Raw genomic sequence first — 27832 nt, 5'->3', positions numbered from 1 at the left:
CTCTCTCTCAAAAATAAACAACAACAACAAAAGAATTGGAGTCAGCATTTTTCCTCCCCTTACCAACAAGGGGCTCCTAAAACCCTAGCAATTTCCAAAGAGAGCGATTAAGGTGTCTCTTGTTATGTTAACGAAGTGATCTCGGACCTCCAGGGGTGGAAGGGGCTGGTTGCCAGGGAACCAACTAAGCTTTTGCGGGGTTAGAACTTTCCATCCCTCCCCACCCAACCCTCCCAACACCGCCCAGGGGCTGGAATTTGAGCCAATCACCAACGGCCAATGATTTCATCTAGCATGCCTGTGTAATGGAGCCTAGATAAAATCCGAAAGGACCGAGTGTGGAGAGTTTCCAGTTTGGTGAACTGGGGAGAGAGCCGTGCCTGGAGAGGACACAGACGCTCTTGCAGTCTCTCCCCGTAACCTCACCCCGTGCATTTCTCTCGTCTGGCTGTTTCTGAATTCTCTCCTCCTTCTATAAAAACAAAAACAGTAATCTGGTAAGTGACAAGTTTTTTCTGAGTTCTGTGGGCCGTTCCAGCAAACTAATCGAATCCAAAGCGGGGGAGGTCCTGGAAAAGCTGATTGGTAGCTAGTCGGTCAGAAGACCAAGCAAGCAGGACTTTGGACCGGCGTCTGAGGTCCAAGGAGGTTGGGATCCCCACTCCACAGCCGGGCAGTCCGAAGCACAGGTGACAGCCTAGGCTTGCAACTGGCTTTTGGAGTCAGCGAAGGGGAGGGGTGCGGGTGGGGAGGCAGTCCTGTAAAAGTGAGCCCGCATCCTGCGGAATCAAATGCTATCTCCGGGTAAAGAGCCTCAGAATGGAGAAACTGAGTTGAATTGTTGGACCACCTGGCTGGCGCCCGCAGTGTTACTTACTAGCTTGGCGAAACCGCAACCCCACATTGGAAACGGGGTTCAGCACCCCTTTACATGCCCGGGCCCTTGCCCAAGACTCTAACTTAACAGGTGTGGGGGAGCAGGTCCTCGGCAGAGGAGCCCCCAGGTGATCATGGTATGTGGGTAGGTTGAGAAACACGACCTCCAGGAGGTATACACACGCGTGTCCCAGCCCTCCCCGTGCTCATTTGAGCCCTAACAACTTCAGAAGTATGAGACTTGGCTTTCAGAGCAGTTTTAGGCATACAGAACAATTTATCAAGAAGTTCAGAAAGTTCCCAAACAGTTCCTTCTCTGCCTCCCCACCCCAGTTTCCCCTGTTACTAACACCCGGCATTGGTGTGGTCATTTGTTACAATTGGTGAACCATAATATTGATACGTTATTATTATCTAAAGTCTACAGTTTGAGTTAGAGCTCACACTAGGTGCTGTAAGGTTGTGAGATTTGACCCCTGCATCATGTCAAGTGCCCACTCTGATGGTGTCACACAGTAAGTTTCCCTGCCCTGAAAATCCCCTGTGCTCTGCGGGTTTGTCCCTCCCTCCCCAACCCGTGGCAATCACTGATCGTTCTGCTGTGTCTCTAGTTTTCCAAACTTATTTTTAAAAGCATTTAAAAATGTAGCTAATTAAATCTTTTGGCACTTGCTAAGTTTTCTACATTGAAAACGACAAAATTTCCAGCTTTCGCTTTGTTGTTTTCGTCCTCATTGCCATCTTCAATCAGGGGGACCGAAATAAAAATCTTAAATTTAAAATCTATCAAACTCCCCAAACTAAGTAAATGTAAAGGAGATGTAAATACACTTTGAAACGCTGATTCTGGGAAGTTTGTAGCATTCACACCTCCCAAGTTACTAAAACAGAAAACTGGGCACAGGCTTCTGGAACACTCTGTGTTCAGGAAAGGAGAATGCCGTGGATTCCACAGGCCAGAAATGACTTCCGTGGGATGATGTGGAAAGCTGAGACGTCACAGGACGGGGCAAGGGCCAGCAGGGAGGACATTCCTGTCAAAGGACCTGTGTGAGCCACAGAGTGATGGCTTGGGGTGCCCGGGGAAATGTCTACTGGAGAGACATTTTAGATAGAGCTTGGCATGCACACTGGCACCCGGCGAGAAGTGGGGCCGGAGGAATAAACTTGGTCGTGGAGGCCACTGAAAACCACATCCAGATTGGTGCTAGCCTGGGCCATAGGGAGCCATTGAAGGTGTCAGAGTAGCAGAGTAACCCAGTCTGAACTGTAAGGGGAAAGGACCGTAAGACGTGTAGGAGAGAAACCCCGAGAAACCACAGAGATGATTCCGTGCCGGTCTGGGTTTCCTCTCCTTCCAGCACACGCGACTGACCACACTCCCCACACCTTTTTGGGTATGACCATGTGTTCGTTGGAACGGAAGGTATGCAAATAGAGGACACTTCTGGCTGGAAGCATTTCAGAAGCAGTGTGTACATCATGCTATCTGTTTTTCTTTTTTTTTTTTTTTTATGTTTATTTTTGAGAGAGAGAGAGAGAGAGAGTGCGCGCTTAAGAGAGAACAGGTTGCTGGGAAGGGCAGGGAGAGAGGCAGAGACACAGAATCCGAAGCAGGCTCCAGGCTCCGAGCCGCAAGCACAGAGCCCGCCGCGGGGCTCGAACCCACGAACCGTCAGATCACGGCCTGAGCTGAAGCTGGACACTTGGCCGACGGAGCCACCCAGCCGCCCCCAAATCACACGATCTTTAGAGGCTTGTGTTCAGACAGTGTCGACAGGAGATGGTCGGGCCTCTGTCCTCTGTATCGTCGAGGAACTACAACCAACAGGTCTCTGCCAGTGAAGGTGTACCAGTAGGAGGAGCAAGAAATAAACTGTTGCCTTGAGCCTCTGCGGTCTGGAGGGTGTTCATCCCGGCCTAGGCACAGCCTAGCGAGGCCTGCTAAGGCCCAGGAGGATGAGGTCTGGGAGGAAGGCAGCAAGGAGACATCACGGGTCTGTTGCTCCCCCAACCTGGAGGGCTCAAAACAACTAGTGTTTATTTGGCTCATGAGTCTGGGGGTCGACCGGATGGTCCTTCCGCACTCCCGCATCCGTGGTCACCTGTGGGTCTGGGTAGGTGGCTCTGTCCCACATCTTACCGTTCACAGACCAGCCCAGATGTGTTCTCCTGGCGATGGCAGAGGGGCAAGAAAGGGAAAACGGGCAAATGTCTGTTTTGTGTTAGGTCACGTTGGCTAACACATCACGTTGGCAAAGTAAGTCACATGCCTGAGCACAGAGTCCGGGAAGAGAAGGCCCTGTTCACAGTGGGAGGGCACAGATGCCCCAAGGGGGGAGGGACTGGGGCATTTGGGCAGGGAGGCCATCGCGTCACACACAGGTGTGTGCCATGGGACTTGATCCCTGATCGGACCTGAAGGGAGACCTCAAGAATGTTTCCAGCGATGGCCACCAGTCTTGACCGCCATTTCTTTTTTTTAAAAAAATTTTTTTTCAACGTTTATTTATTTTTGGGACAGAGAGAGACAGAGCATGAACGGGGGAGGGGCAGAGAGAGAGGGAGACACAGAATCGGAAACAGGCTCCAGGCTCTGAGCCATCAGCCCAGAGCCCGACGCGGGGCTCGAACTCATGGACCACGAGATCGTGACCTGGCTGAAGTCGGACGCTTAACCGACTGCGCCACCCAGGCGCCCCAACCGCCATTTCTTTTATGCACCTGCCACTCTACCCATCAAGATGTGGCCTCTGTTTCTCTGCCCCTTGAACCTAGTCTGTCCTTGTCACTTGATGTGACCAGCACGGTGTGGGAAAGTGACCCTGCACCTGTTTGCAGACTGCTACAGCTGCCGTGGGAAGGCGCCCAGGCTAAGACCACTGAATGATGAGAGACCGTGTAGAGATACGGGGGCCGTGTGGAGGGAAATGGAGGCGCACCTGAGCATCTTCTCCGTTCTCCTCTGAACGATGCCACACGAGTGAGCCCAGATAAAAACGGAAGACCCGTGAGAAATAAACCATTGTTTTAACCACTACATATATCTGGGGTGACTCTTTACACAGCAGTGGATGACTGATACAAGGGAGATGGTGAGAAGAAAGCAAGGCTGATGCTCAGATTTTGGACTCCAGTTCATAGGGCAGTGGTGGGACTGTTCTCCGAGATCAGAACTCCGGAAGGAGGAACTAGTTTGGGGGAAAAACTTGTGGATGGAAGTTGGTTACAGCTGAGGGACACCCATGGAGTAAAATCCATCAGGTGTTGACTGGGAGACATGTGTCTGAACTTAGGAAGAAACGAGCCGAAGACTGGAGAATGTTTCCTACTGGATAGTGGAGGATGCCATCAGCATAAAGCTGGTCATCCTGGGAGGATGTGGACAGTGTGACCGGAAATGGGCCAAGAACTGAATGTTGAGGTGTACTCGTCTTCAGAAGTGGTTCTCAAGCTTTAGTGAATATAATTACTACCTAGCGAGTGGGTAAAGAGGAGGACTCCCTGGCCCAGCCCTTGAAGTTTTTGATTGAGGAGGTCAGGATGGGCCTGGGAATCTGCTTTGCAGCCTAGTTGCTGCCCATCTGCTCCCCCCCCCCCCCCCACAGATGGAAAATTCCATCCCAGGTGAGACAGGAGTTTGGGGACAGGAGGAGAGACTTAGAGCAAAGCTGAGAGGTTTATTTGATTTTACTTAAACAAAAGAGTTTAGTTGGAGTACAAGAGGGAGGGAGGGAGGGAGAGTCCCAAGCAGGCTTCTTGCTCGGCACAGAGCCTGATGCGGGGCTCTATCTCACAAACCATGAAATCATGACCCGAGCCACAATCAAGAGTCGGACGCTCAGCCAACTGAGCCACCCAGACGCCCCGATTTCACTTTTTAGTGTGGAAGGAGATCGTTTCTATAGCCTGATGGTGAGCAATGAGTAGCGAGACAGGGGTTGAAGAACAGAAGATCTTTCTTCGCTGCCACCGAACAGACTCGCTGCGTGGGCGGGCCCCTGGGTCACGAGAGACAGAAGAGAGCTACGAAGCAGTAGGGCTAATGGAAAGAGCTGGGAGGAATATGCTGGAGATGTCTTGGGGGACATCAGTAAGGAAGATCTGAAGTGGGGGGCTGGCCTCAGCCCTCTGCTGTGTGGCCGAGGGGAAAAGGGCCTGTGGTCACAAGGGTCGAGTGAGCCCTGCTGGCTGGGAGGCCCAGGGCCAAGTCCCTTCGCTTCTCTGAGTCTCACAAAGAGGAATCTGCATCCTGGGTCCCAACATGTGGCCTAGTGGTCAAGAGCCCGGGTCCTACTCTGTTGGAAGCCTGGCTGTGCAGCCTCCTGGTTCTAAGACCTCGGGCAAGTCCCTCTCTCTGACCTTGTCTTACCTGCAAACTGGAGATCCCAACAGTCCCTGCCTAAGAGGTCAGAATTCCTCTCTGGGCTTGTTCACACTGTTCATTCTGTCTGAGACCCCACTTGTCAATGCCACCACCCTGTCCTAATCTATGTATCCTGCTCAGCTTTAAGGAATTCCTCCCTGACTCTTCCCCATTTGTGTTCTGCCACAGCATTTATAATTCTGTAATTCCCTGCTTTATTATCTGCTGTCCCAACCAGACGGGCACCAGAGCAACAGGAATCAGGGCACTTTGGTGGCACCAGCACCTCGCATGGAGTCACCTGGCATATGTTACGGATGACCTTGCAGGCTCTGGAGCTGGGAGGCCGAGGTTCATCCCTCTGGCTCCCTCGCCATGAACTGTGTGACCTCAGGAAAAGTAAACTATTTTGACCGTGAGCTTTTCTCCTCCAAAGGCACAATTTTGGAACACAGGTATAACAGATTTAGGCAATAACGATGCTAAAACCAGAGTGGCACGTTGATGAGCAGGCTAGTCACATGCTCTGAACAAATCACCTCCCTATCTTTATTCATTATAAATGGAAAAGGGTACCGTTTGCCGGAGTAACAGCAGCTTCCCCAGGTGACCAAGCCCTCACATTCCCACTGGGAATTCGGGGCATCGAGCTGTGATACAACGATAAAGCACATTACTCAAGTATGTTCTGCCGAAAACTTCTAACCTGAACCTAATCATAAGGGCAGGGGATCAGACAAATCAAGATAATGGGGTATTCTATAAGACAATTGGCCTGGACTATCCAAATGTATCAATGTCCTGAAAGACAAAACAAGGGCAACATGGGAAGGAGGAAGGATGTTCTCTATTTGAAAAGACTAATGGGGCACCTGAGTGGCTTAGTCTGTTGTCTGACTTTTTTTTTTTTTAATTTTTTTTTTTTAACATTTATTTATTTTTGAGACAGAGACAGAGCATGAATGGGGGGGAGGGCCAGAGAGAGAGGGAGACACAGAATCTGAGGCAGGCTCCAGGCTCTGAGCTGTCAGCACAGAGCCTGATGCAGGGCTCGAACTCACGGACCGTGAAATCGTGACCTGAGTGAAGTCGGACGCTCAACCGACTGAGCCACCCAGGCGCCCCCTAACTCTTGATTTCGGCTGAGATCACGCTCTCACAGCTAGTGAGTTCGAGCCCCCACTTGGGCTCAGTGAGGAGCCTACTTGGGATGCCCCCCACCCCGCTCTCCGTTTCATGTGTACCTGGGGAGGGGGGGTTCGCTCTTATAAATTCAAACACTTTTTTAATTTAAAAAAAGGAAAACAACTTAAAAGAGGCTAAAGAGAACAAAAGGAAGATACGACCTTTGATTGGATCCAGGATGGGGATGTGGAGGGCAAGTTTTATCTGGGACCGTGGATTAAATGGCTCTTTAATTTGAATATAAAGTGTATATTAGCTAACAATTTTGCATCAGTATTTCTTGGGTATGAAATGGCATTGAGATCACGTAGGATAATGCCTTTGTTCCCAGGAGATAGGTGCTGAAGAATTCCCAAAGGATCTCTGCAGCTCAGAACGCGCAGCGGCTCAGACAAGATCTGCGCATGCACACAGCCCTCTTGCTGAGACTTATTTCGCGTGGCTGGAGAGTCAGATTGGGCTCAAAGGGGCGGAAATACGTAAGGGCGGCTTCCGGTGACCCGCGCAGACGTCGAAGACAGCCGGAATGGAGGAGGTGCCTCAGGGTGAGCGCGCGGAGGGGGCATGGATAGGGGGGCTGGAGGGACAGGAACCCCTCTAACTGTGACCTTGTCCCCATGCAGGCTGTCCCGGGACCGGCAGCGCCCAGGCGGGCCGAGGGGCCTCATGTCAGGGGTGCCCCAACCAGCGGCTCTGCGCCTCCGGAGCCGGCGCCGCTCCGGACCCAGGTGAGGAAGGGGCGAGACCTGAGCCGGAAGTGAAGGGCGCCAGCCGGGAAGAGGTGGGGCGTGCGGGGACAGCTGATGGTTGATGGTGATGAGGGACGGCCCAAAGGTTGAGTGACAGAGGCGGGACCAGGATGCCTGTTAGGAGGGGTGGTCCCAGAGGAGGCGGGGCGTGGAAAAGTCAGGGTTGGGGCGTGGCCTTCAGTCATGGAAGAGTAAAGGGAAGTAGCGGGCTGGGGCGGAGCCTGAAGGATCAGTGAGCGGAGTCCGGGCGAAGCGTGGGCGGGGCCGGAGGTTTGAGTGACAGTGACCGGCAGTGGTCGGAGGAGGCCTTCAGCCCGAGGAGTAGGGTATAGACTTTGAACTTGGGGAGTGGGGGAGGCGGGGCTCGGGCTTATTCTTTGGACAACATCGTCTTCCTTTGAAAAAGGAGCCATTCTCGCGTTCATTTAACAAATATGCATCCATCACCCCCTGGGCACAATGTTCTGTGTTGGGGGTACTGTGAATGAGACAGACGGGGTCACTGCCCCAGTGGATGTTAGTTTAACAGGCGAGACCCACAATAAGCAACCAAGCAAATAACTTATCACAGCAATCAGTACGAAGGATAAATGGGAGGGTGGGGGAAGACTCCGGGGACTTACAGAAAGATCTTAAAAAGCAGGAGGCTGGGAGAATTTTGAAGGTGTTCAAAGAGACTTGGGTTTGGTTCTTGGGTCCCACAAACAGTATGACCTTGAGCGAGGTTCTTAACTTCTCTGAGCCTCCATTTTCTCCATAAAAACAGGCAAGGGGCACCTGGCTGGCTCACTAGAGCCTGCGACTGTCCATCGCAAGGTCATGAGTTCAAGCCCCACGTTGGGCTTGGAGTCCACTTTTTATTTATTTTTTATTTTTTTATATATATTTTTTAACGTTTATTTATTTTTGAGACAGAGACAGAGCATGAACAGGGGAGGGGAAGAGAGAGAGGGAGACACAGAATCTGAAACAGGCTCCAGGCTCTGAGCAGTCAGCACAGAGCCCGACGTGGGGCTCGAACTCACAGACCGTGAGATCATGACCTGAGCTGAAGTCGGATGCTTAACCGACCTAGCCACCCAGGCGCCCCAGGAGCCTACTTTTTAAATAAGTGTGTGTAGGGGCAGTAGTTCTCTCATGGGGGTATTTTAGGGATTTGCAGGAAGGTGAAACATTGAATGTGTAGTAAATGTGTAGTATGTGATCGTCATCCGTGGTCATCCTAAGTGCCTGCTATTTGTGAGAGTTTCTTTGCCTTGGCACTACTGAACTTTGGATCTGGATAATTCTTTGGGGGGTGGGGGACCGTCCTGCCCGTTGTTAGACATGTCACAGCATCGTGGCCTCTATGCACTACATGTCAATAGCACCCCTTCCTTGTGACAACCAAAAATGTTCCCGGGCAGATTTTGTCCCCAGTTGGGACGTGTTAATGTGGGTGAAGCTCTTCTAGAGCTGGGAATGTAGCCGTGGATGCTGCAGACAGTCTCTGTCCTCCTGGAGCTGATGTTCTAGGAAGAGGACACAGACCGGTCAACCGATAAACGAGATTTCAGATGTGCTAATTGCCTTATTTTCTTGGCAGTCCTTATTATCGCCGTTAGCTAGGTTGTATTTCACCCACAATCCCTTGAAAGAGCCCCAAGGATTTAGCTCTGGCAAGCCCCTTTGGTCAGAGGCTTCATCACCTGATGTGCTTTCTTTGCAGCCATAGAAGAAATCAAAGAAAAATTGAAGACCGTGAAACACAAAATCTTGGTGTTATCCGGGAAAGGTGGTGTTGGAAAAAGCACATTCAGCGCCCACCTTGCCCACGGCCTAGCAGAGGATGAAAACACACAGGTGGGACCTTGGGCAAAACTGGGAGAGACTCCTGTGTGAGCGTTTCTGAGGGTTTGTAGAGAACGGTTTCCTTAGACTAAGTTGGATTGGCTTCCTTGGCATCTAGATCCTTGCAGAGAGAAGTAGGAAAGCATAGCTGTTAAACAGTGAAGTGAAGTATTTTGTTAGGTTCTCCAGCTATGAAAATGGATAGCAGGCGGACATTTAATCTCTTGGTGTGCTGATGATTTTGTCAAATTCAGACTTCTTTCTCTTTATTAGCCCCTTTCTGCCTGTTTCTAGGCCAGGAGGCTACAAACTATAGCCCAAGGGCAAATACAGCCCCTCTCTTTTTATGGCCTGTGAGCTGGAATGGTGTTTACGTTTAAAAATGGTTGCTTTTAAAGTGGTAAATAGCATCCTTGATTTTGCCCACAAAGCCTAAAATGCAGTTTATCCTTGAACAGCAGGGGTTTGAACTGCATGGTTCCACTTACATGTGGGTTTTTTATGGTGCCATAAATGTATTTTCTCTTTCTCATGAGTTTTTTAGTAACCTTTTTTTCTCTAGCTGACTGTAGTGTAAGAATATAGTTACAATGTAACACAAAAGTTAGTGCTAATTGACTATTAATGTGTAAGGCTTCTGGTCAGCAGTAGGCTGTTGGTACTTAAAATTGGGGGGAGTCAAAGGTTCTGTATGGATTTTCGACTGCACAGGGGTTGTCTTGCTCAAAGGTCAACTGTATTTTCTATTTGGCCCTTGAGGAAGAAAACGTCTGCCAACCCCTGAACTGGGCCACTCACTCTTGGCCAAGTGTACACATGGGTGTGAAAACTCCCAGCTGCCTGGGCCTGCTCTCTGGATTTCAGCCTTAATGAAAGGTGTGATGTGGTGAGGAAGAGGGGGGAAAAATGTCTTTACCACAAAGTTCAAACGGAAATTTACAGTCCCTGCGATTTTTAAAAATACGTTGGATTATTCATGGGAGTCGAGATAATTTTGCAGTGACCTTAGAAAAATGACCCTCCTATTCACTTTGGTTGCCACTTTATGCCTAATAAAACCATGGGTACTGTGGTTTATGACTTGTGTGTGTGTGTGTGTGTGTGTGTGTGTGTGTTTTAACACAGAACACATTCTGTGTTTTTGGTTTTTTCTAGAATGAAGTTTTGTTTAAAATTCCAATAAATACTTAACACATCAGAGTTACTAGAGTGGCCTGGGTATCTCTTAGACTCCAAGTCTCTGGTAGGTTGACCCCGAAACGACAGCCCTCGCTGAAGGCTTGTGGCTTGCCGGGCCCTGTGCGTTCTGTGGGTCAGAGAGCTGCGCTCTGGTGCATCAGGATACTCTTCAGGGCCTACGTGGAAAAACAGTTGTATTTTGTTCGTGTTGAAAGCCATTTCTTCTCTCCGTTCTTCCCGTGGTCTTTGTGCCTCCTTTCGTACATGGGCTTATCTTTGGGTATTAGTTTTCTCTTCGTGCGTTTTGAATGTGGAGTAATTTTTTTTATATACGAGGGCTGAGTTTCAGTTCAGATTTCTTTTCTAACTCTGATAAATGGGCCTCCGCTTTTTGACTTAAAAAAAAAAAATAAAAAAGTGCCAGAAGGGAATGTAGAAGTGCAATTAATTTAATATCGAAGTTTCAAAACTGCCATGTGTTTATTTTTAAATTCTGAAAGCTGGGTGAATTTCAGCGTTTTATCCTTGTAGGAGATAAACCATTCTATGTTAGTGTGAAATACCACCGTAAGATCTTAACAGAAGGCTTCATTTCTGCAAAAAAGCCAGCTACAGTGGGTAGGAGATCAAGCCTACCATTTTGACATGCCCTCAGTATACACGGGGGCCACTGAGACACCTCACCAGTATCCAGGGACTCTAGGAATACATTTTTCAAATCACTGGATTAAGGAGTTAGAGTTTGCGGGTCGCCTGGGTGCCTCAGTCCGGTGAGCAGCCGACTTCAGCTCAGGTCATGATGTCATAGCTTGGGAGTTCAAGACCCACGTTGGGCTCTGTGCTGGCAGCTCAGAGCCTGCTTCGGATTCTGTGTCTCCCTCTCTCTCTGCCCTTAACTCACTTGCGTTCTGTCTCTGTCCCTCTCAAACGTAAATAAACATTAAACAAAAAACAAAAAACAAAACAAAAAAAAAGAAATTAGAGTTTGCTCCAGGGGTTGGCAAACTTTTCTGTAAAGAACATTTTACACAAAATGTGAATATTTTAGGTTTCGCAGGCCATAGGAAGGCCTACAAAGACTAAATCATTTCTGTAGCAAGTATTTAGTCCTGCCCTTAAACATAAGTGCAGCCATAGACAATCTGTAAAGAAACAAACATGGCCATGTTCTAATACAATTTTATTGTCACCGGTACTTGAATTTTATAGCATGAAACTGTGTAATTTCTTCCCCCTCTCCACCCTTCTAAAAACGTAATAACCGTTCTTACTTTGTGGGCTGTACAGAAACAGGTAACGGGCTGGGTTTGGCACCCAGATTGTAGTTTACTGGCCCCCAGTTTGGTTTGTAGCACCAGAAGCACCGGTGCTGGCAGAGGAAGTGCCTCTTTGGAGGAAGGCTGAACCCTTGGGGAGGCCACAGGCCGGGAGTGAAGCGGCTGGGCTGGGTCATCTGAAACGCTCGGTGTTCTCTGACTCACCCAGGCTCTGAATTCTCCCTTCTTCCTTCTTCTTGTTCTGATCGTTTGCTGGTGCTGGAGCTGTTCCTGCCGGCCTCCAGTGGCTGAGGTGGGCTTCTCTGGAATTTGGCATCCACCCTCCAAGATGTGCTCTAGGGATTTGGGACATAGGAGAGAGAACTTGGAGGGACCCCTGGGCTTGGAGAAGGCAGCCTCTGGACTCCGGCAGGGACTGAGGGAAGTGTGTGTGGCAGGCAGTCTGGTGGGGTTCCTCCAGGGAAGGGAGCCACAGACGAGGCTGAGCCAGACCAGGGAGGCTTTGAATGACCTGGTAAGACATTTGGCGAGCAAAGAGGTAGGATTTGAGCGTTGTGTTAAGAGCCCTGCGCTGAAGTCGGCCAAGCATGTGACTGAGTATCATTAGAGGGGACAGGAAGCCAGGCGGGAGGCGGTGTTTGTGGCTGCTCCTGGAGGACCCGGAGTAGGGCAGTGGGTGGAACAGTGGCCAGGGAACAAATGAAGGGAGAGTCCAGGAGACTGAAGAAGCAGGGCCTTACCGCTTTTGGAGAAAGGGCGGAATCGGAGCTCCAGGGTGGTGGGTGCCGTAGAGTGTGGTGGGCAGGAATACCGGCTCTGGAGTCAGACTGCCTGGGTTCCCGTCACAGCTTCGTCCACACCGCTTCTGTGACCTCGGGCAGGTTCCCAGGCTCTGTGCCTCCGTTTTCTCTGTAAAATGAGCGTCAGGACCGAAGGAAGTAATGGGTGTAAATGTGAAGGGCTCAGTATGGTGGCTGATGGCGTGGGAAGTGCTCAGTAAATTCTGTGACGGCCATCCTTACTGCTTCATCCACCAGTGGAACAGGAGGGGGAGGTGGTGACGATTTCAACTTTAGCCTACCCCAAGCACCGTGCTGAGGAGGTTCGAAATCTACTTGTTGACCGATTCTTCTGTCAGTCCCTTGCCGTTTGAGGATCACATTTACATTGGCCAGTTGGTCAGCCAAAAACTGTGACGGTTTCCCTGAGAGAATATCCACATTAACCAGAATGCTCTCTGCTTTTAGAAGCGGTCAGGCATATTCATAAACGGCTCTCCGAAGACGGGCTTTAACCAGGCCAGAGGCAAGTAACCACTTGGAAGGAGACTGTTGTTTACACACACAACGATGCTTCCACTAGTTACGTTCTGAAGTAGTTGTCTGGACTCCGCAACTGAAGGGAAACACACCATCTAGTGTGGAAATAGGGCTGATAGGCTGGATTTCTTGATGCACTGGTGGCTTACCCAAAAAAAAAAAAAAAAAGTCTGCACTTAGGAAAGTGTATTTCCCCATAGATCCTTCTCATGACTGGGAACGTCACTGTCTCCAAAGGCTGGAGGCTGTTGACAGACGGACAGTAGACTCTGCATCTATTGTGTTGATTAATCTCAAATAGCACATGTTCCTTCCTTCCCTAAATTCAGGGGGGGCAGTTCTGGTCCCTTTTCTGTCCACTGTCTCGGGGAAGCGCATCCCTGACTCTCAGCAGGACTGTTCTGTGTTAGCACTTAAGGCAGGCAGGTGTCCGAACAACTTGTTAGCCAAGGGTCTTGAGCCACGAGGGAACAGAACTAGGACGACGCACCCCCCGCTCCCACTGACCACCGGCAGTCTGGGGTTTTGTGAGTCGTGGTGAAGGGAGCAGGAGAAGCTTCGAAAGTGACGCCTCAGCTGGGAGACCTCAAAAGCTCACACACTGTCTTTCCGCGGCAGAGTCACCAACTGCCACAAGGGACCAAGTGGTCATCTTGCTTTGTGATCTGAAAGGGGATTGTAGCATTAGCGGGCCCTCTCTGGGGGCTTCTGGACTGAATAAGGCATGTGTCCGGGGCTTGTAGACTTGAGAGCTTGGAAGGGGTCCGATGGTCTCCTGAACATTGGCTTCTGGGATCAGGAGCTATGACGGTTGGGGTGGAGAGAACAGTCCACACGGGTGGCTGGATGGAATGCCATCAGGGCTACAGCTTACCTCCCATCACCTCTTTTTTTTTTTTTTTTTTTTAATTTTATTTTATTATTTTTTTAAGGTTTATTTTTGTGAGAAAGAGAGAGGGAGACAGAGTGTGAGCAGGGGAGGAGCAGGGAGAAGAGGGAGACACAGAATTCGAAGCAGGCTCCAGGCTCTGTGCTGTCAGCACAGACCCCAATACCAGGCTCGAACTCACGAACTGTGAGATCGTGACCTCATCGGAAGTCAGACGCTTAACCGACTGAGTCACCCAGGTGTCCCCATCACCTCTTCTTAAGGGGAAGTTTGGGATCCTGATGGTACCCTGTTCCCCCAGTCTCTGGCTGGGAGATCGTTGTGGCAAAGCCTGCTTGTCTCATCAGGCTTCTAGAACCTTCCACAGAGGCCCCAGTAAGGTTTACTCAGGCACGTTTGTCTCTACTAGGGTTCTGCTTGAGCAGAAAGGGAGTTAGTTGGATCGGTTCTGGGCTAGTGACAGGTTCAAAAGGAAGTGTGAAGGGGACAGGATACATGGCCGCCCAGAGGTCTGGATAGCAGAGACATGTCAGTCTTTTTGGACACCACCAGGGAAGAGAATGCGTGGGATGTGTTTCTTGCATTCCTGCATCTTTGCACTCAGGATTTGCCCCCTTGGTTGTGGGGAGCCTGGTTCCTCTAAACTGATAAAATCGTTCCCCTAAGAAAGGGTGCAGAGACTGAGTGAGTAGAAACTGAGAGTGCGAGGAAAGCCTGTTAGGATTGCAGTGATGGTGTGATTTCCTGAGTCGTGAGGCCCTGAGGTAAAACGTCTAGATCATTAACACCCACCAGCCTCGAGTGCCAGTGTGAAGGGAAGGAAACCGGGTCCTCAGCTTGAGAATCGTTGGGCTGCGTTCTCCAGGTGGCCCAGCAGGGGGCGGGGGAGCCAAGAGGCTGATCTGATCATGAACCGGTTCCTGATCCAGGGTGAGCAGAGTGAGGAAGTGGAGGCTGGGGTCTGCTGGGAGCAGCGAAGAGGAAGCACGAAGCGGATTTGGAGCAGGTTCAAAAGTTACCCGGAGGTGCTGCACTCCGGATTGTTGACGTCGCAGTCTTGAGAGGAATACCAACCCTCCTGCTCTTCAGAGGGTTCCTGAAGGCGTCTCCCAGCCTGTCCTGTGTCACGTGGAGAAGCTGGGGCGTTTGGGGTGGGAGGAGTCCTCCCAGCCTTCACACAGCTTCCCTCGACTTCCTTCTTACCTTCAGTGTCCTGTTAGGCGTTAAGGGGAAGCCATCACTAACTTTCATGATCACAGTGCAGTGCAGCTTGGTCAGAGGTCAGCGAGAGCCTCCACCCTGGCCCTCCTCTCCAGGCCCCACGGGGTCACAGAAGGGGGCCCGGTGTTGGAGTCGGGAGACCTTGGTTTACGTCCCAGCTCTTCTTGCTTACTGAGCAAGTCAGTGGACCTCTCTGAGCCTCAGTTTCGTTTTCTGTAAAGCAGGGATAATGATACCCACCTCCCCTTCAGGCACACGGTCAAGGCCGAGTGAACAGTGAGCAGTGGCTGCACCCGAATCTTTGACCGGACATTGGGTTGTTAGATCACCCTGGAGTTGGGCCAGACCCGGGGGCGGGTGCTGAAATCATTGGCGTTGATGGACTGTGCCGCGTTCTCTTTAGGAGTTCTCGACTGTGTCTCCGTCGCCTGGAAGATGCATGCTGTAACTCCCCTGAGATTCCATTTGGTCCACATCTGACTTCGTTTCTATCTTCTGCACTTCCTCTTTTCCACAAGCCCCGTTTCTTTCCCAGTAGTGCACATCTGGAGGGCTGCACACTCAGTTGCATCACTGCTCTGGTCTCTTCTTGTTTCCCAGGTCGCCCTTCTGGACATTGATATATGTGGGCCATCGATTCCCAAGATGATGGGATTGGAAGGAGAACAGGTGAGAACTGTAATGCACACCACAGCCAGTATCCTCACGGCAGACGGCTGGGCCGAGCGGCTGATCCCAGACGGAGCAGAGCCGTGCGTCTCCACCCGGCCATGCTGAAACCAGACAAACATTCACTGGTCCGTCTACGTGAACGACAGCTGTGAACGGTGGGGGGGTGGGGAGGGTGGGATTGTATATAAAGTCCACCCACGCCCTTTGAGAAGTATTAGTTTCAATGCCTTCTTGGAGGGGAAGGGAAACACGAGTGAAATGCAGAAGTAGGACACAGAGACTTCACTCTGCCTGGGAAAGCTAGGCCGGTCTTTGCCAGGGGTCCATACCCTTGGAAATAGGGGAATGTTTTTGCCCTCGTTGTCACCCCTAGGGAGCTGAGGCTGCGAGGCGGGCGAGTGACCCGGAGGAGGGCCTCAGCCCTATAGCAGTCTGTACAGGTGCTGATCTCTCCCTCCTAGGTGGTAAGAAGCAGTCCCAGAAAGGGTCCCCCTTGAAGACATTAAAGTGCATTAAAGTGAGGCCGGAGAGCTAGGATGTTCCCAGGGTGTTAGATTGGCTCATTCTTCACATAACTGCTGGGCACCGTGCGCGAGCTGGGGGAGCGTAGTCAACAAGGCAAATAAACATCCAGCCCTGGTGGGAGGGGGGCAGCTGACAGATCAAAGATAATGAGAGCAGGGTAGGGGGGATGGGAGGAGCAAGGGGAGCTGCTGCTTGGGAGGGTGTGGTCCAGCGCATCCTGCTGGGGAAGAGCCCCCTGGGCTGAGGGAGCCAGGTGCAGGAGCCCTGGAGCAGCAGTGTCACCAGCACAATGACTAGTGGCAGGGTGACGGGTAGGGGAGCTGGACAGTAGCCAGAGGCAGGCAGGCCGGGCCTATGGGCGCTACTCAGGGCTGGGATTTGCTACTGAGGGCACCTCGGGAAGGGGCATGACACCATCCAGGAGGGAGGAAGAGCCTAGGGGTCCAACACGTGTGCTCATGTGCCATCAGTAACCAGCTTCTTCGCACACGCCCACAGCACGGCTCTGTGTTTACTTGTCAGTTATGGGCACGTAGCACTGAATGTAGCAACAGGTGAGTATTTTATAGACGCTGAATTTTTTACATGGTGAGATAAAATAGAAGTGATGCTGTTTTCTTCTCACACCCTGTGGGGTTATTATGTTTTTTACCCCCTCTTTTAAGCCTGCCATTGTGGAGGATGAGTTTAAATAGGGAAGAAGGTTTGTTGTTTTGTTTGTTTGTTTTAATCTTTGTTTATTTTTGAGAGAGAGAAAGAGAGAGTACAAGCGGGGGAGGGGCAGAGAGAGAGAGGGAGACACAGAATCCGAAGCAGTCTCTAGGATCTGAGCTTTTAGCACAGAGCCTGATGCGGGGCTCGAACCCATGAACCGTGAGATCATGACCTAAGCTGAAGTCGGATGCTCAACCTCTTGAGACCCCGGGCACCCGTTTTTTTTTTTGTTTGTTTGTTTTTTGTTTTTTAAATGAAGACCTGGGTGAAATAGGTGAAGGGGGACCAAGGACACACCTGTTGTGATGAGCAGAGTCACAGATGGAATTGTAGAGTCGCTGTGGTGTATTCCTGAAACTGATGCAACGCTGCATGTTTGCTGGAATTAAAAAAAAGAAAAGCTAAAAAACCTTTAAAGCCAGTCATCAGAGACCACCTGGTTTATGGTTGCATGTCTGTGAAATGTCCAGAACAGGCACCTCTGTAGAGACAAGGGTGGGTGGTGGTCATCTAGGATAGGGGGGAGGTGGAAGGATCGGGGACGACCGCTAAGGGGTGACGAAAATGTTCTGAAACTGACTGGTGGTGGGGGCCCAGCTCCCACGAATATCCCGAAAGCCACTGAGCTGTTGGCTGTGGGAGACTGACGTGGCGTGGGAATGAGATCTCCGGAGAGCGTTTTAACAGTAGGGCTCCTGTGCTGCCCGGCGACACAGCTGCTAAGACTGCCGTGTACTTGGAAGTGGAGTCAGGTCCAGCTTGATGAGGAAGAGGCGGGCAGGGTTGAATGCCAGCTGTTAACGAACGTCTGCTGGAAAGAGAGTGTCAATCAGGAAGTGGCCCCTGAGCTTCCTGTCGACACCTCTCCCCTGTCCCCTCCCCCTCCCCCCCCCCCCCCCAGTTCTTGTGCTCACAGGCTGACACCCCGGCCGCCGATGGGCCAGGGTCTGTGTCACTGCTTCACACTTGGCCTTTTACAGAGACAGCCTTGCTGCGCCACAGTCCCCTGCACATCCTCGACAACCCCCGCCTGGTTGCTGTCACACCTGTAAAATACCCCCGGCCCCAGGTTATATTTGAACCTGACTAGACATAACCAGCCAGGGTTTCAAAATAACCCAACTCAGGGAGGGTGGGGGGTTGAGAAATAGAGCTTGTATGACCCATGGCCTCTCCCCAGCTGTTCACTCTCTAGTAAGGATTTAGTGGTAGCATTTGAGAGGATGAATTGTTTTATGAAGTTGTTTTCTTAATGTGTAAATCGGTCTGTGTGAGAAGTGTGCCTAAGCGTGTCATTTCTTATAAATGCGTGTGTCCATGTTTGTGTTTGTGCAGGTTCACCAGAGTGGCTCGGGCTGGTCTCCAGTGGTGAGTTGGTTTTGTTTTGTTCTTCAGTGTTTATTTTTGAGAGAGAGAGTGCGCATAAGTCGTGGGGGCGGGGGGTGGGGAGGGAGACAGATTCCAAAGCGGGCTCCAGGCTCTGAGCTGTCAGCACAGAGCCCGATGCGGGGCTCGAACTCACGAACCGTGAGATCGTGACCTGAGCTGAAGTCAGAGGCTTAACTGACTGAGCCACGCAAGCACTCTATTATTTCTCTTTGCCTTATTTTCAGGGTAGTGGGTCGTGTGTACGTAGCAGATGTGGGTTGGGCTGGCAACACTTTCCTCAACCCAACACTCAGCAGATACTTACTATCGAAGGACTGTTTTAGGTGCAGGGAATACAGTTAAGATCAGGGACTGGCAAACTGTTTCTCTGAAGGGTCAGATAGTAAATATTTGCAGTTCAGGGATGGTACGCTACCCGCTGTTGTAGTGTGAAGGTAATAATACGTGAACGAATGACCACGGTTGTATTCCAATAAAACTTGACGTATGAAAGCAGAAGGTGGGTGAGATTTGGCCTGGGAGCTAAGGTTTGCCAACCCAGGTGAGAGCAGTTAAAGGATGCTTCAACTGAGGTTAGGCTGCAGCACAGGGCCCCAGGGGGCCTCTTTCAAGTCCCCCCCCCCCCCATATGGTAACCCTTCTTCTCCCCCTGCTCAAAACGATTTGTGGGTTTAAAGAATGAATAGACCCAAGGCGCCTGGGTGGCTATCGGTTAATGGCCTCACTCTTGGTTTCAGCTCAGGTCGTGAGCTCATGGTTTGTGAGGTCAGGCTCCGTGCTGACAATGCAGAGCCTACTTGGAATTCTCTCTCTCCCCGTCTCTCTCTCCGTCCGTCCCTCCCTCTCTCAAAATAAATAATAAACTGGCAAAAAATAATGAATAGACCCATAAGTCACGTGGTCATTTAGTTCCCCAAATGGTTTTTTCATTTTGAGCTCAGATAAATGACAAGGAAGTGCCTTGCCCTGTGGTTTTAAATGTTTCTTGTTTCATCCTGTTTAGTTCTTGGAAGACAACCTGGGGGTGATGTCCGTGGGTTTCTTGCTCAGCAGTCCTGACGATGCCGTTATCTGGAGGGGACCAAAGAAGAATGGTTTGCCACTCCACTTTTTCTCTTTGCTTACCACCTTCCAAGGGCAGCCTGGCCCGTCAGGATGGCAACTGTGATCTGCCGGGCTTTTGCACTGTATCATTTGTAAGCATCTCGTGGCCTCTGTTGTTGCCTTCACTGGTTGAAGAGAGCCTAACAGAAATACCAGGGGCTGTTTGACAATTTTTAACATCTATGGTGGGATTTTTCTCCTTAAGACCTCTGTAACTCTGAAATTATTTTCACTGTGGTTTTATAGTAGCTTTTCTATGCCCGAGAAAGGTGTGAGGTGACATCATAGCAAGGTGATTGGGCCGCTGAGGCTTAAGGTAACCATGCAAAAGCGTCTTTTAGGACAGGGCTCCTGAGCCCAGGCCCTCGCGACTTCTGGGGCCAAGAGAATTCTCTGTTAGGGGAGGGGTGGACTGTGTTCTGCCTTCTCGGGTGCCGGCACCCTGGCCTCTAGCTGCCAGATGCCAGTAGCGCGCCCCACCCCAGCCGTGGGCAGACACCCCTGATTTAGAATACAGACCAAGTGTACGTGAAGATCCTGAACCGCCTCTAGAGAGTCGTGAGTACGGAAACGAGAAAGAGAAGGGCCTCACTGGATCTCTCTCCAGGCATGATCAAGCAGTTCCTTCGGGACGTGGACTGGGGAGAGGTCGACTACCTCATCGTGGACACCCCGCCGGGCACGTCGGACGAACACCTCTCGGCCGTCCAGTACCTGTCCGCGGCACACGTCGATGGGGCGGTGATCATCACTACTCCTCAGGTGAGCGAGCGCCCGGGCAGAGAGGGCGCCACGCTGTGCCCTGTCGAACGGTTTCTTTCTCGTGCGGTCTCGAGCCCCTTTTTTTTTTTTTTTTTTTTTAATTTTTTTTTTTTCAACGTTTATTTTTATTTTTGGGACAGAGAGAGACACAGCATGAACGGGGGAGGGGCAGAGAGAGAGGGAGACACAGAATCAGAAACAGGCTCCAGGCTCTGAGCCATCAGCCCAGAGCCCGACGCGGGGCTCGAACTCACGGACCGCGAGATCGTGACCTTCGAGCCCCTTTTCTTGAAGCAGCTCCCGCCAACACGTGCTCCGACTGCCCTCGGTTCGGATCTGCAGAAACTTGTGAAACGTTTTGTCTGTGGTCCAGGCGTTTGCTGTGTACGAAATGAGCATGCCGCAGTTCTGTCCACAGATGAAACAGCGGCTCGAAATCGCTTTGAAGTGTCCTTCACCAAGCCCGCAAGGCCACTGGTGCTGTTAGGATTCAGCCTGTCCCTCATGGTCACCTCCCCCCTCCCTGTGCCCCTGCATCCATCCCCCTGCAGTGCTTCTGTTCACGTCTCCGACAAACGGAGGAAGTCTGGTTTTCCGTACAGCCATCTTCGGGTATAGACAGGCTTCTGGATAAGCTGCTACAGCCCTTGCCCCTTCTTTAGCGACGCCCGGGTCCTCCTGTCCCAGTCGCACGCAGGCCGTGCTGGGAGCACGCTGAGGAGAGAGCAGTAGCGTCAGCCTGAGTGAGCCCAGCGGTGAACAAACACGGTCAGGTTTGCGATGTGCTCTGTTCTTGTCATTGCTCTCACAGGGTCCCAAGAAACGAGTTACGCCCGTCACGGTACTCTCCTCCACTCCTAAGAAAGCACAAGAAAGTAGGTTTTTGTCTGCAAGGCAGTCAGTATCACCCCTTGTCAGACCTGCGCCGAGCACCCACTACGAACACGCCCCGGGCCAGGCGCCAGGGAGGGAAAGGCCGGTCCTCCCTCAGGGCCTGTGCGGTTCACAGAGGAACGTGGGTGCCGGACGCAGTGCATTTGTGGCGCTCCGACAAGCGGGGGTGACCACGGCGGGCCACGTGGGGATGCCTGGGTCAGGGAGCGGACGACGCGACAGGCGCGAGAGAGGGCTCTGGTGCTGGTCAGGGGGCCTCTGCGGGGCGTGCAGAGGAGCAGATACGCCCCTCTGGTGGCTGCAGCGGAGGGAGCACCTGTTGCAGGGAGCGGCGGTGGAGGGAGGGTGGCTTTGTCCTTAGGCTGGTCGGGGCCACTCCAGGCCGGCCACACGATTGAGTGTGGTCCCAACAGGTTACCGCCAAGGAAAAGCATCTGTTCGGAATGCAGCGCCATGTCGTGGGATGTTGATAGCAGGGAGGCGTTAGGGGGGTGGGCGCAGGGAGCATACAGGAACTCTTGCTGTTCAGTTTTGTTGTGAACTGGTTCAAAATCATCTGTTGAGAAACCACAGAAATCCACTTTGCATCAAGGTGGCTTCTTCAGGGCCACCTGGGTGGCTCAGTCACTTGAGCATCCGATTTCGGCTCAGGTTCATGAGTTTCAGTCCCACGTTGGGCTGTCGGCTCAGCCTGCTTTGGATCGTCCGTCCCCTTCTCTCTGCCCCTAGCCCACTCACGCTTGCTCTCTCAAAAATGAAGAGACGTTAAAAAAAAAAAAAAAAAAAAAGGCTAAGGCAACTTGACTGTGAAAGAAAGCACAGACTGCCCCTTGGGCTCAAGAAGACAGGCACAGCAAGAGCAGAGGCTGGCCCTTCTCCTGGAAGCCATGGAAGAACACTCCACATTTGTGTGCCCTTCCTCCAGAACCTCTTGGCAGAGTGTGACATGACAGTAGGGTCTCCCGGTTTCTCAGAGCCCTTCACAGCCACCGTTACAGGCAGTGGACCCTTTTGGGGGGCGTTTTTGACACAGCGGCGCCACCAAGGAGAGAACGACAGAGGTGCAAGGAGATGCGGGGACTCTTACCAGCTGACCTTCTCGCTAAATGTCTTTGTGTCTCTCCCTCCGTGCCAGAGAGACCGAGAACCAAAGGTGTGCTCAGGAGAGAGGGAGGACTGGAAGCCTTGAGCCTCCGGGCACCCCCCACGTGGTAAAGCCACAGACGTGTCTGCAATACTGTGGCACCGGGGCGTGGAGAGGGTACTAAGCAAGGATTACACACAGTGCTCACGCTGTCAGACGAACTTTCAGAGTTCCGAAGTGAATCCGATCTCAATACGGGAATGTGCCTTAGTTTCTCGTCCATAAAGCTGTGTTCAGCAGTTGAGATCAGAGATTAGCAAACCTTTTTTTTTTTTTTTTCTAAATGGCCAGATATAAATATTTTAGGCTTTATGTCTCCTACATCCTGTCACAGCTACTCCCTTGTACCACTGGAGGACAAAAGCAGCCTGGGATGAGATGTGAAGGAATGGGCGTGGCTGCATCCAGAAGTTTATAAAAATAGCAGGCCCACCGTACCCTGATCTAGACAATGGTGCGCAGTCGTGTACTGCTGAGAAAACAACCCTGAGGTGTCTTAAAAGGTTATTATTCTGCACATTCATTGTACGTTTACCATATGGCTGTTCAGGTTTATCCTTTCGGGGTTTGTGGGAGTCCATGCCCCGAACAGGCGTCAGCACGTGGTCGGCCCCAAATACTTATTAAACGTGAGGCTTTCTGGTGCCAAATCCACTGCACTGCCGCCCCTGCCCGCACACGGTCTGTCTTCACTTTGATCTTGAAATAAATGGTGTTTTGAACCTTGACAGGAGGTGTCCCTCCAGGACGTCCGCAAAGAAATCAGCTTCTGCCACAAGGTGAAGCTGCCCATCATCGGAGTGGTGGAGAACATGAGTGTCTTCGTCTGCCCCAAGTGCAAGGTGGGAGTGCGGCGGCCCAGGCCTGGCCGCCCAGGCCCTTCCTCGTAGTGGTGGAGGAGAGCCCGGGACATGGTTTCTGTGTCACAGTTTCTGCTTTCCCCCTCATTTTGGGAAGTGGGATCACACCCACACAAAATACTGCTGATTTAAGGAAAACTCTGCTGGGGTGGTTACTGTTTCATATTCAAACAGCCATTTTTTAAAGTTGCTTTAAAATGTCCAGTTTTAATTCTGAAAACAAAGTCCTAACTCTTCCCTTTTAACTTGTCTCATAGAAAGAGTCTCAGATATTCCCACCAACGACTGGGGGCGCGGAGGTCTTGTGCCAGGATCTGAAGATCCCTCTCCTCGGAAAAGTGCCTCTGGACCCACACATAGGTGGGTGAGTCTGAGCGCCGATCTCAACTTTGTGTCGCCAAGCAGGGTGTTCACACCCCGCGCGGCCGCGACCGTGGACGGTGGGGCCACAGATGAAGGGCCCGCTCTCAGGTGCTCACCTCCAGGCGAGGGAAACCGTAGGCCGCGTGGGTGTGTAGTCAGAGCGAGTAAACCTCTGGGTCACGAGGGGGCCGTGTGGGGCCTGGAACATGGGTCACGACTGTCTGCAAGATGCTGGGAGGCCATGGGAGAGGAATTCACCCAAGGCGAGGGGGCCGGAGGAGGACTGGGCAGGGGTATGCTGGGCGGTCCCGTCTCAGGAATTAGGTTCTGAGGTGAAAGTCCTGAACACAGTTAGCCTGGAAAACCCCTTAGGAAGACTTTCTGCCTCTTGGGAGGTCCAGCACAGCACTGAGGGCCCTGTCTCTCAGCACTAGGTGAGGGTGTTGGTCTGCCTTCAGGGGCTATGTTACATGAAAAATGCCCCCTTTTTAAAAAGATTATTTTAATGTTTATTCTTGAGATACAGAGACAGAGCAAGAGTGGGGGAGGTTCAGAGAGAGAGGGAGACACAGAATCCGAAGCAGGCTCCAGGTTGCGAGCTGTCAGCACAGAACCTGACGCGGGGCTCCAACTCACAGACCGCGAGATCGTGACCTGAGTTCAAGTGGGACACTTAACCCACTTGAGCCACCATGTGCCCCCAAATGCCCCGTTTTTAATGCCAGAGTCCCGCACATCCCCTCTAGACAACCCCGTGAGCGGCAGTGAGCCTGGAGGAGGGAATGGTGGACCCCATCCCCATTGTGTGTTCACTGTTGCTAAGTGGCATGGTGGGGAGGGCAGTCCACACCTTTTAAGTTATACCTGCCTCCACATTTGTTTCCCGGGGACCACAGAGTTGAACTTGGGTATGTCGGCCGTGCCTGTGACGTGCAGAAGCGGTGGGGTGGGAGCACGAGCAGAGGGGCCTGGGCCTGCAGGAAGCCAAGGGGCGAAGGCTGGAAGGCAGGCTGGAGCCCAGCTGTGGACAGCTTTGCAGCCAAGCTTGGCCGCTGGGCCTTCAGCAGTTGGGAAATGAGAATCAGACCCTGAGCCAGGGCACAGGGGCGAGTGCTGAGAGGGAGACCTGCAGGCGGCTCTGCAGGGGAGTGGGGAGGAGGGTAGGACTTGCCCGGGGCTGGGCGTTGCCATGTAGAGGAAGGGACGTGCAGGAGGGGGAAGGGGACAGGACTTGATGGTTGGGGAGAAAGTTGGCTGAGGTCCCAGCCATCTAGGAGCTGGGGCCGATGGGCAGCCATGACCATGGGAGACATGGGTGGGGGGAGGGCCAGCTTCCTACTCCTGTGCTGCTTCTTAGAGGCAGGGGAGGCTTGAGGGTTGGCAGTAGGCTGGGGAGCTGTGTGGGCCACGCCCAGGCAGGCCAGATTGTTGGGGGGCTGGAGGGAGGTGGGGCCGAGAGCACGGGGTGGAGGGTGAGTGCGGGGCTGCCCCAGGACTGCGTGCCTCTCTGGAACCCTGGGGCCCAGGAGAATATCCCGGGAGCCTTTGCTCCCCCTTGAGAAGCACTCTGCGCTGGGGGCCCCCCAGGTACCACAGGAAATCCCAGCTGTTCTTTTAGGGAGGGGCAAACACCCAGGGAGATTAACCCCTTTGCGCCGACCGAAGGGTGATGCTGAGTTCTCCCTTTTCCCTTGGGTGGTCAGAGCACAGGTCTCCTGCTAAAGGTCCCCAGCGGCAGCTGGAGCACAGGGGCGCTGCTGAGGGACAGGCTCGGCAGTGGCTCCGGGCGCACCCACTGCTGTGAGCCTGTACCCTAGCTGGAGTCCGGGTCCCTCAGATCCCTATGATAGGATGGGAGAGGCCCGGAAGAGCCTGTCCAGGCTCGGGGAGCCCCAAGCCAGTGTGCAGGTCCCAGCCCCTGTGAGGGAGACAGGCAGGGAGGCAGCTGCCCTCCTGCCTGACTCCGTCCACTAGTCACAAAGAAGCAAAGTTCTAGCACTTTACAAGAGCTGCTAGCAGAGGCCCCCGGGGGCGGCTGCGGCTCAGTCTGAAGCTAAGAGAATGAAGTGTCTTCTAGGGAGCAGTCCCGTGTGACGTTACATGTCCCCGAGCCTCATTTGTCGTTGAAATCACGAGACCAGCGAGGAAAGGGGGTTAGCACGTTCGTACAGTGGAAAGGAGGACAAGGCAGTGAGGGCACTGTGACCCTCGGGAACTCTTTTGTCCAGCGGGAGCCAAGGTGGATGCCCGGACACAGACAGGAAGGGATGAAGCGTGCGCTCCAGCCTGGGTGGGAGCCCTGGGGCAGGAGGTAAGGCCACCTCACTCGCCCTGGGGTTCTCAGCCCCTCCCCGGCCTCAGAGTCCTGCTTCTCCCCCCGCTGGCTGGAGGCTCCAAGTCCTGACAGCTGCATCTGTAAGAGGGGGTGATAACAATGCCCCCCATCCCTGCCGGGGGGCTGCTGCTGCATCCATGTCCCCAGAGGACACCAGAAAGCCTCAGCAACAAGCTCTTCTGACAGGACTGTTCTTGGAGCACAGTCAGGAAAGGGGAGCCTTGAAAATGGGGAATGAACCAGGGTACCTTTGGAAGAGGAGGGCCTCCTGGGGAAGGGAAGACTTGGGAACATCGTGGCCATCACGGGACTCTGCTGGGATTCCCCAGACCTAGTCTAGCTACCACATTTCTGCCATGGTCCCCGGGTAGCCCGGGCTCATCTGGGCTCCACCTCTGCCAACCCCCTCTCCTCTTGGATGCTCCCTGCAACCCCCCCCCCACCTCGGTTTCCCTGGCCCTGTGCCCAAGTGCGAGGGGAAGTGAGGAAGGGATAGTTCAGCACTTGGCCTTGCCACGGCCCACCTAAGATTGGGGGAGCAGAACCACCGACCTGCTTCTCCAGCAGTGCTGGGTAGGCTGATGGGGTTCTGCCCAGGATAGGGGGAGAAAAGAGCACCTGCCTGCCAGGGTCTCCGACCACTGCCAGAGGTCCCTGCACCGTGGCACCTGGATCCTAGGACCCCACTGTGTGTCCTTGGGAGGGGGCCGGGAAAGCCCAGCAGACAGGTGGCCGCTGCCGTGGAAAACGCACCGGGTGGAACCCACATCTTGTACACTCCTGTTCATTTTGTGTGTTTCTCAGCTTTGCTCTTGTCTGGTGAGGCTCAAGGCCTTCCTAAGGTCACATGACCAGAAAGAACCCCCAGTTTGTGTGGCCACTGTCTTCACCGATGTTTTTTCATTTATCTCAAGGTAAGAGTTGTGACAAAGGACAGTCTTTTTTGATTGATGCACCGGATTCCCCAGCTGCTTTAGCCTACAGAGGTATCATTCAAAGTACGTGTGCGTGTGAGTCCCGGGAACTCAGAGGGCTGTGGGGCTGAGTGGGAGAAGATCCTGTCTAGAGTCATCTGTGGAGCATCAGGGTCACTGCCATGCAGCCTCAGGTGGGGACGGGAGGGCTAGTAGGGGCTGGGATGACCCTCAGCCCAGGAAGCCAGGCGTCTGTGAGAAACTGGTTAAAGGAAAAAAAAAACAAACCTGTGCCGACCTGACTACATTGGTGGGCGGCCATTGGAAGCCTGGATTTCAGGGGGGCTGGGAGGGGTCAGTGGTTAAAGCTTATAGGCTCATGGCGCACGGTGGAGTTCCTTTTACCTACGAAGATGGTGTCCGGGGCCAATACCAGCATTCCCAGGATTCTTGATCTGTGGAATGAGCCGATGGGAGACAGGGCAGCAGCAGAACAGGGCTGTTTTGGGAGTTAGGCCGTCTGGGGGTTCAGCCCTCACCAGCACAGGCACGGCTGCCAGAGGCACTGCCTCCTCGTCACTGCTTCTGTGTCTCGTGTTCCAGAAATCCAGGAGTTCTGTGGTCTCCATCAGCCAAAAGAAGAGCACCTCATCAGCTCCTGAAACACAAGAGAAGACTCAAGACGCAAGCCACACTTGCACTCCAGCCTGAGCAGCGTGGGGACAAAGTGGGGTCACAGGCAGAAAGGGACCAGACTCTGGTATGGCGTGAAGTCATTTTCTTAGAGATGCTTGAGTCATAGGATTTGTATACTTTTCAACACACATAAAGGCATTCTTTACAAACACGCCTCTTAAAAATAAGAACCTCAAACCTCTCCCCCAAGGCCTGCTTCCAGGAAAGAGCCAACGGCTTACTGGTCGGGGAACTCTCTGCTGGAAGCTTGTGCAGTTATAGAACTTCTCCCTCAAGACACTGCTGCCTCAGAAGATAAGCCTAAAAAAGAACCCCGGTGATGGATGTGTGGCTTCACTGCAAAACCCAGTCATGGCTTCAAGTAGCACAGTCCAAACGCTGCTTCAGAATGAGGGAAAAATTAGTCCCCAGAAGCCCTTGAAAAGCTCTTAAATCACCCATGGAAACAGAAGAGGTCATCTGTGTCTCTACCTAGTGCACACTATATCCTGTAATTTCCAGCATCCTGTAAGAGAGCTTATAGGGTTTTTGGTTTTTTTTAATTACATAAAAGGAGACACCCATGTAAA

The 27832-nt window shown here is 52.4% G+C and overlaps 2 protein-coding genes and 1 long non-coding RNA gene across 10 annotated transcripts in view; 1 reads left to right on the top strand and 2 right to left on the bottom strand.

Moving 5' to 3' along the window:
* The first annotated feature begins 303 nt into the window (after positions 1-303).
* NUBP1 (NUBP iron-sulfur cluster assembly factor 1, cytosolic) lies at positions 304-27832 on the top strand. Of its 4 annotated transcripts, none has more exons than XR_015245238.1 (13): positions 304-497; positions 6759-6972; positions 7051-7155; positions 8885-9018; positions 15492-15560; positions 18138-18170; positions 19195-19285; positions 19903-20057; positions 22827-22937; positions 23213-23315; positions 25547-25629; positions 26568-26651; positions 27171-27832. XR_015245238.1 is itself a non-coding variant. In XM_086691267.1 (12 exons), coding segments are annotated over exons 2-12 (918 nt in total). In that variant the 5' UTR covers positions 307-497; positions 6759-6953; the 3' UTR covers positions 27173-27832. The 4 variants fall into 4 exon arrangements, 2 of the variants coding, with proteins under 2 accessions (XP_086547393.1, XP_086547392.1); XR_015245239.1 differs by having other exon boundaries at positions 26568-26663; XM_086691267.1 differs by lacking the exon at positions 25547-25629 and having other exon boundaries at positions 307-497; positions 26568-26663.
* Positions 11349-12920, bottom strand: LOC147573134 (uncharacterized). Its single transcript, XR_015245245.1, has 2 exons — positions 12203-12920; positions 11349-11797 (listed from the first exon to the last, which is right to left on the bottom strand). It is a non-coding gene; the product is annotated as an uncharacterized LOC147573134 (long non-coding RNA).
* TVP23A (trans-golgi network vesicle protein 23 homolog A) overlaps positions 16909-27832 on the bottom strand; it is a 39544-nt gene continuing 28620 nt past the window's right edge. Inside the window, exons 8-10 of one of the 5 annotated variants that reach the window (XR_015245241.1) lie at positions 26973-27225; positions 17383-17610; positions 16909-17181 (exon numbers count right to left, since the gene is read on the bottom strand). The gene's annotated coding sequence lies outside the window, so the exon portion shown is untranslated. Of the gene's footprint in view, positions 17611-20337; positions 20915-26538; positions 27226-27832 lie in introns of those variants that run through there. The other 4 variants (XR_015245242.1, XR_015245240.1, XR_015245243.1 and 1 more) reach the window with 4 other exon arrangements.

The sequence above is a fragment of the Puma concolor genome, chromosome E3, assembly GCF_028749965.1.
Source record: "Puma concolor isolate L17-30 chromosome E3, mPumCon1.1.hap2, whole genome shotgun sequence".
In the NCBI taxonomy this organism is placed as follows: Eukaryota; Metazoa; Chordata; class Mammalia; order Carnivora; family Felidae; genus Puma; species Puma concolor.
The sequence above is the reverse complement of the archived record's forward strand: the minus strand, read 5'-3'. Positions and strand labels throughout refer to the sequence as shown.